General features: G+C 51.5%; 1 protein-coding gene across 1 annotated transcript; it reads right to left on the minus strand.

Moving 5' to 3' along the window:
• Nucleotides 1–5,140: 5,140 nt before the first annotated feature.
• Nucleotides 5,141–5,773, minus strand: LOC125542196 (probable E3 ubiquitin-protein ligase ATL45). Its single transcript, XM_048705150.1, has one exon. The coding sequence runs from the start codon at nucleotides 5,771–5,773 to the stop codon at nucleotides 5,141–5,143; it is 633 nt and encodes a 210-aa protein (XP_048561107.1).
• Nucleotides 5,774–6,602: the final 829 nt, after the last annotated feature.

A 6,602-nucleotide genomic window follows, 5' to 3' on the forward strand; every position in this document is an offset into this window, starting at 1 on the left:
GATTTCTGGATCGATCACCTTCTGAGAGATTGCATTGAGGAATGCACATAGCTTCACAATGGCTAATCGGACGTTTTCCGGTAGAAGCCCCCTCAATGCAACCGGAAGCAGTTGCGTCATAATCACGTGGCAGTCATGAGACTTTAGGTTCTGAAACTTTTTCTCTGGCATATTTATTATTCCCTTTATATTCGACGAGAAGCCAGTCGTGACCTTCATACTGAGCAGGCATTCAAAGAAGATTTCTTTCTCTTCTTTTGTAAGAGCGTAGCTGGCAGGACCTTTATACTGCTTCGGAGGCATGCCGTCTTTTTCGTGCAAATGTTGCAGGTCCTCTCGTGCCTCAGGTGTATCTTTTGTCTTCCCATACACGCCCAAGAAGCCTAGCAGGTTCACGCAAAGGTTCTTTGTCACGTGCATCACGTCGATTGAGGAGCGGACCTCTAGGTCTTTCCAGTAGGGTAGGTCCCAAAATATAGATTTCTTCTTCCACATGGGTGTGTGTCCCTCAGCGTCATTCGGAACAGCTAGTCCACTGGGACCCTTTCCAAAGATTACGTAGTGTAAATCATTGACCATAGCAAGCCCGTGATCACCGGTGCGCATGGCGGGCTTCTTCCGGTGATCTGCCTCGCCTTTGAAATGCTTGCCTTTCTTTCGACATTGATGGTTGGTCGGAAGAAATCGATGATGGCTCAGGTACACATTCTTCCTGCATTTGTCCAGGTATATACTTTCAGTGTCATCTAAACAGTGCGTGCATGCGTGGTATCCTTTGTTTGTCTGTCCTGAAAGGTTACTGAGAGCGGGCCAATCGTTGATGGTCACGAACAGCAACGCCTTAAGGTTAAATTCCTCCTGTCTGTGCTCATCCCACGTACGTACACCGTTTCCATTCCACAGCTATAAAAGTTCTTCAACTAATGGCCTTAGGTACACATCAATTTCGTTGCCGGGTTGCTTAGGGCCTTGGATGAGAACTGGCATCATAATGAACTTCCGCTTCATGCACATCCAAGGAGGAAGGTTATACATACATAGAGTCACGGGCCAGGTGCTGTGATTGCTGCTCTGCTCCCCGAAAGGATTAATGCCATCCGCGCTTAAAGCAAACCATACATTCCTTGGGTCCTTTGCAAACTCATCCCAGTACTTCCTCTCGATTTTTCTCCACTGCGACCCGTCAGCGGGTGCTCTCAACTTCCCATCTTTCTTTCGGTTCTCACTGTGCCATCGCATCAACTTGGCATGCTCTTCGTTTCTGAACAGACGTTTCAACCGTGGTATTATAGGAGCATACCACATCACCTTCGCAGGAACCCTCTTCCTGAGGGGCTCGCCGTCAACATCACCAGGGTCATCTCGTCTGATCTTATACCGCAACGCACCGCATACCGGGCATGCGTTCAGATCCTTGTATGCACCGCGGTAGAGGATGCAGTCATTAGGGCATGCATGTATCTTCTCCACCTCCAATCCTAGAGGGCATACGACCTTCTTTGCTGCGTATGTACTGTCGGGCAATTCGTTATCCTTTGGAAGCTTCTTCTTCAATATTTTCAGTAGCTTTTCAAATCCTTTGTCAGCCACAGCATTCTCTGCCTTCCACTGCAGCAATTCCAGTACGGTACCGAGCTTTGTGTTGCCATCTTCGCAATTGGAGTATAACCCTTTTTTGTGATCCTCTAACATGCCATCGAACTTCAGCTTCTCCTTTTGACTAATGCATTGCGTCCTTGCATCGACAATGACCCGGCGGAGATCATCATCATCGGGCACATCGTCTGGTTCCTCTTGATCTTCAGTAGCTTCACCCGTGGCAGCATCATTGGGCACATCGTCTGGTTCCTCTTGATCTTCACCAGCTCCCCCCGTTGCAGCATCACCGTATTCAGGGGGCACATAGTTGTCATCGTACTCTTCTTCTTCGCCGTCTTCCATCATAACCCCTATTTCTCCGTGCCTCGTCCAAACATTATAGTGTGGCATGAAACCCTTGTAAAGCAGGTGGGAGTGAAGGATTTTCCGGTTAGAGTAAGACCTCGTATTCCCACATTCAGTGCATGGACAACACATAAAACCATTCTGCTTGTTTGCCTCAGCCGCATCGAGAAACTCATGCACGCCCTTAATGTACTCGCGGGTGTGTCTGTCACCGTACATCCATTGCCGGTTCATCTGCGTGCATTATATATAATTAAGTGTCCAAATTAATAGAAGTTCATCATCATCGGGAGGAGAAAGCTTAAGTAGTGTGGCTCGGGCATTCCATCGAACACCTCATGTGCATAGGAGGTGAGCTAGAGCACCACAAAGCCCTCTCCCCCTCGGCCAGAAAAAACAGAGCACTGTGCTCTGCTCTTGCGCGAGGGGGTATATATAGGCACCTCATTGGTTCCGGTTGATGACATGAACCGGGACTAAAGGGAAGTCTTTGGTCCCGGTTCAAGCCACCAACCGGGACCAATGGTGGTGGGCCAGGAGCGAGGCCCATTGGTCCCGGTTCGTCCCACCAACCGAGACCAAAAGGTCCAGACGAACCGGGACCAATGGCCCACGTGGCCCGGCCGGCCCCCTGGGCTCACGAACCGGGACCAATGCCCACATTGGTCCCGGTTCTAGACTGAACCGGGACTAATGGGCTGAGCCGGCCTGGACCATAGCCCTGTTTTCTACTAGTGTATGCGATTTCCGTCCGGTGAGCTTGGTCCTTGGAGCCGTCAAAATCTTTAACAAGGTCCTCTCGGTGAGGCTATCTGGGGACTTGACGTGGCTTGTAGGGATCCACCAGAGCGCGTTTGTGCGTGGACGATCGATACATGATAATTTCATGCTTGTGCAGTGTATGGCTAAGAAGCTACATGCCCTCAGGAATGCTTCTGTCATGATCAAGCTTGACAACTCAAAGGCTTTCGACACAGTCCAATGGCCGTTCACAGTTGAGGTTCTTATGAGCATGGGCTTTGGGCCATGTTGGATCTCTTGGATCGTGGGCCTATTATCTACTTCCTCAACTAGGGTTCTTTTCAATGGGGTGCCGGGATCACCAATCTTGAACCGCATGGGATTCAGACAGGGCAGAGCCTCTACATCGACTGTTCACGGTGGCATCCGAGGGGCCTCTTCGCCCCCCTAGCACACACTGGCCTACATCAGCGGATGTCCATCTTCGCTTATGAAGTTATGATTTTCCTCAAACCGGAGGAAGGTGAGCTGCAACTATGCCTGGATATTCTAAGCACCTTCGTACAGGCGTCAGGGCTACGAGTAAACCTGGCCAAGACCATGGCCGTGCCAATTAGATGCTCTGATGACCAGACCATGACAATCTCGACGGTCCTGGGCTGCCCGATCGGATCCTTTCCCTGTAAGTACCTCGGCCTGCCATTGTGTGTTCGCAAACTAACGGCGGCCTAGCTGCATGATCTGGTGCAACAGGTAGCCAGTAGGCTGCCGCACTAGAAGGGGGAAACCCTGCGCAAAAGCAGTCGATTGCTGCTCATCAAGACGGTCCTTCGCGCCATACCTTTGCATGCAATGCTCGCGCTCAACATACCGCCCAAGACGCTCAAGGCCATAGCTAAGATCCGCAGGGAATTTCTATGGTGTGGAAAGGACGAGGCAAATGGTGGGCTGTGTGCAGTAGCCTGGAGATCGATATGCACACCAACATGGGCAGGAGGTTTAGGCATCCCCGATCTACCATGGCTGAACCTTGCTCTTCAGGCCCGATGGCCGTGGCTACAACGCATGGACACCACTAGGCCTTGGGCTGGTTTTGACAAACAGATCCCCAGCGAGGCTCGACACATCTTCCAGGTAGCAACGGTGACACAACTGGGCAATGGCCGTTCAACGTTGTTCTGGGAGGATCGATGGATGCAGGGACTCCGGGTACAAGATATAGCCCCCGGCCTATACCATCGGGTACACAAAGGAACATGCAACAGACGCGCTGCACAATGGGACCTGGACCAACGGCGTGGGCCCTAACATCGATCAGACACTGCTCCTGGAGGTCTTTGATCTCTGGGAAAGAACGGAGGCCATCGATCTCGATTCCACTGTGGAGGATTCGACAAGGTGGGCCTGGGAGGAAAACGGCGCCTACTCAACGCGCTCAGCCTACGCGGCCAAATTTTGGGGCATGGAGGTCGCCCCATACGCGGACATGGCATGGAAATCTAGAGCACCGCGGTAGTGCCGCTTCTTTGCTTGGCTTGCAGGTCGAAACAGACGCTGGATCTCGGACCGCCTAGCTCGGCACGGGCTCCCCCACCAGGCTTCTTGCCCGCTATGCGATCAAGGGGCGAAGACGTTAAATCACATCCTCATCGAGTGTGTCCTCGCGCGTACGGTTTGGCATAGAGTTCTTTCGGCCTTGGGCATGCTTGGCGCCGCTCCAACGGCCGACCGAACCTTGGTGGACTAGTGCAACTCATGCACCACGACATGCCACGGAGGGAGGGATACACGAACAATTCTCTCGCTCGTGATGCGGGAGTTGTGGAAGCATCGGAACGCGGTGGTTTTCGATGGTGTGGCGCCTTCGGCCAATGACGTGCTTGGCAGGGTGATGAGCGAGGGACGGGCATGGAAGGCGGCGGTACGGAACAAGCGGGATCTTGGAACCTTTTTTTGTTGCTTGACTAGGTGGGTAGTCGGAGATAGGTAATTAGCTAGTTAGCGTTTACCGTGGTTGGAGTGCCTTGTGTAACCCATGTAATCACATACTCCCTCCGTTTTTTTAGTTCGCATATTAGCTTTGGTCAAAGTCAAACTTTACAAACTTTAACCAAGTTTATATATAAAAATATTAAGATATACAATAACAAATCAATAACATTAGATTTATTATTAAATGTACTTTCACATCATATAGATTTATTATGATAAATGTCTATATTGTTTTTTATAAACTTGATCAAATTTTACAAAGTTTGACTTTAGTCAACTCTAATATGCAGAGTAAATAAAAACGGAAGGAGTACAAGACACTCGTGGACGAGGCTCTTTACCCCATCTTGCTTCTTTAATGTATGATACACACACTCGTGCGTATTTCAAAAAAATATGTACACGTCTTTAGTTCTCTACGCTCACTTAATCTCGTTCACAACCGTCACTCATACGAATACGGTCATACCATCTGCATTTCGGCCGGCAACGGCGCGAAGATGTTGCACCGGCACACCGGGCATGTCGAGTGCTCGTGCAACCACGGATCGACGCATTGCTGGTGGAACATGTGCAGGCACACCGGCATCCGCTTCACCGCGTCCCCCTTCTCCACCTCCCCGAGGCAAATCGTGCACTCGGACCCGCCGCCGCCCTCCGGCTGCTCGTAAGCCGGGATGTCATTCGCCGTCACCGCTCGCGCGCCGCCATGCACCGGCGGCTCCCGGGCCAGCACGGGCATGTGGCTCGGTGTCTGATCCAGATACTGCGGCAGAGCACCGCCGCCGCCGCTTCGGCGGGCGCGCGCGCACCGCCACGGCAGGCAGAGAAGCCGGCCCGCGCCACGGATTGCCCCGGGGATGCAGGCCAGGCACCGACTCAGCGCCGACAGCTGGAAGAGGTCGGCGCAGAAGGCCGTGTACACGCCGGCCGTGACGCTAACCCAGCAGAGGAGGAAGACGGAGGCCTCGACGATGGACACCTTGCTGTGGGGCTTCCGCGCCAGGTTGACGAACGCGTAGACGATCATGACCGTGCCGCCGATGCAGACGGCGTTGGCGATGGCCAGCATGTACGCGCGGAAGAAGCAACCCATGGCCACGACCTCTCGTGTCTTGATTTGACCGTAGAACTGGCTAAGCTAGCTGCAAAGAGTTCCAATGCGTACAGACGAAGCAAGCAACGAGCTCACCATAGGAGGAACCGAGGAAGAGACAACTAACCAAGCGGTTGTTGTTGTTGTATAGTACGATGAAATGTTGTGTACATATCTTAATATGGCCGGCAGTATTTCTACGGCGACCTTTTACATTTAGAATGGTGCATAGGCTGTTTTGTTACCTAATGGTGCAGAGTAACATACACATAGGCGACCTTTTACATTTAGAATGACGCAGAGACCTTTTACATTTGGAGGCCGTTCGAAATCTCTCCGCTATGTAACTCCGCTGAGGAGCGGAGCGGTATTCAGCGGAATTTTGACAAGCCACCAAATGGGTGGTCCTCCCGCTCCGCTCCTTGGCAGAGGAGCGGAGTATTGCCGAACATAGTCTTAATATATAATATTGGGGCCTTTAAAGTTACCTCGTCGGTTTTTATTTTTATACAAAATCTCATTGAAATCACCGAAAACAATCCACACGGTGGATCAGCCCGTCCATAGAGGGAGTGAAGATATATGCCGGTGATACGCCATGCCCTTTACATGGATTCGTTGTACGGACGCCAATGAAGTTTTTTTTTACGGGCAATGGCAGGAGCTCTGCCTTTTCATTTAGTAGAGAGAAAGCTGTACAGAATGGCAACGAAATAGCCAGGGGGTAGGAAGAAAGAAAAGCCAGGTTACCAAGCGGCAACCAGGCCTGGAGAGAAAAAACAACTAAAACTCCCAAGGCCCAACAAAGAGGCCTATCTCATCTCTAATC

This window comes from Triticum urartu, chromosome 3 (genome assembly GCF_003073215.2).
Source record: "Triticum urartu cultivar G1812 chromosome 3, Tu2.1, whole genome shotgun sequence".
Classification (NCBI taxonomy): domain Eukaryota; kingdom Viridiplantae; phylum Streptophyta; class Magnoliopsida; order Poales; family Poaceae; genus Triticum; species Triticum urartu.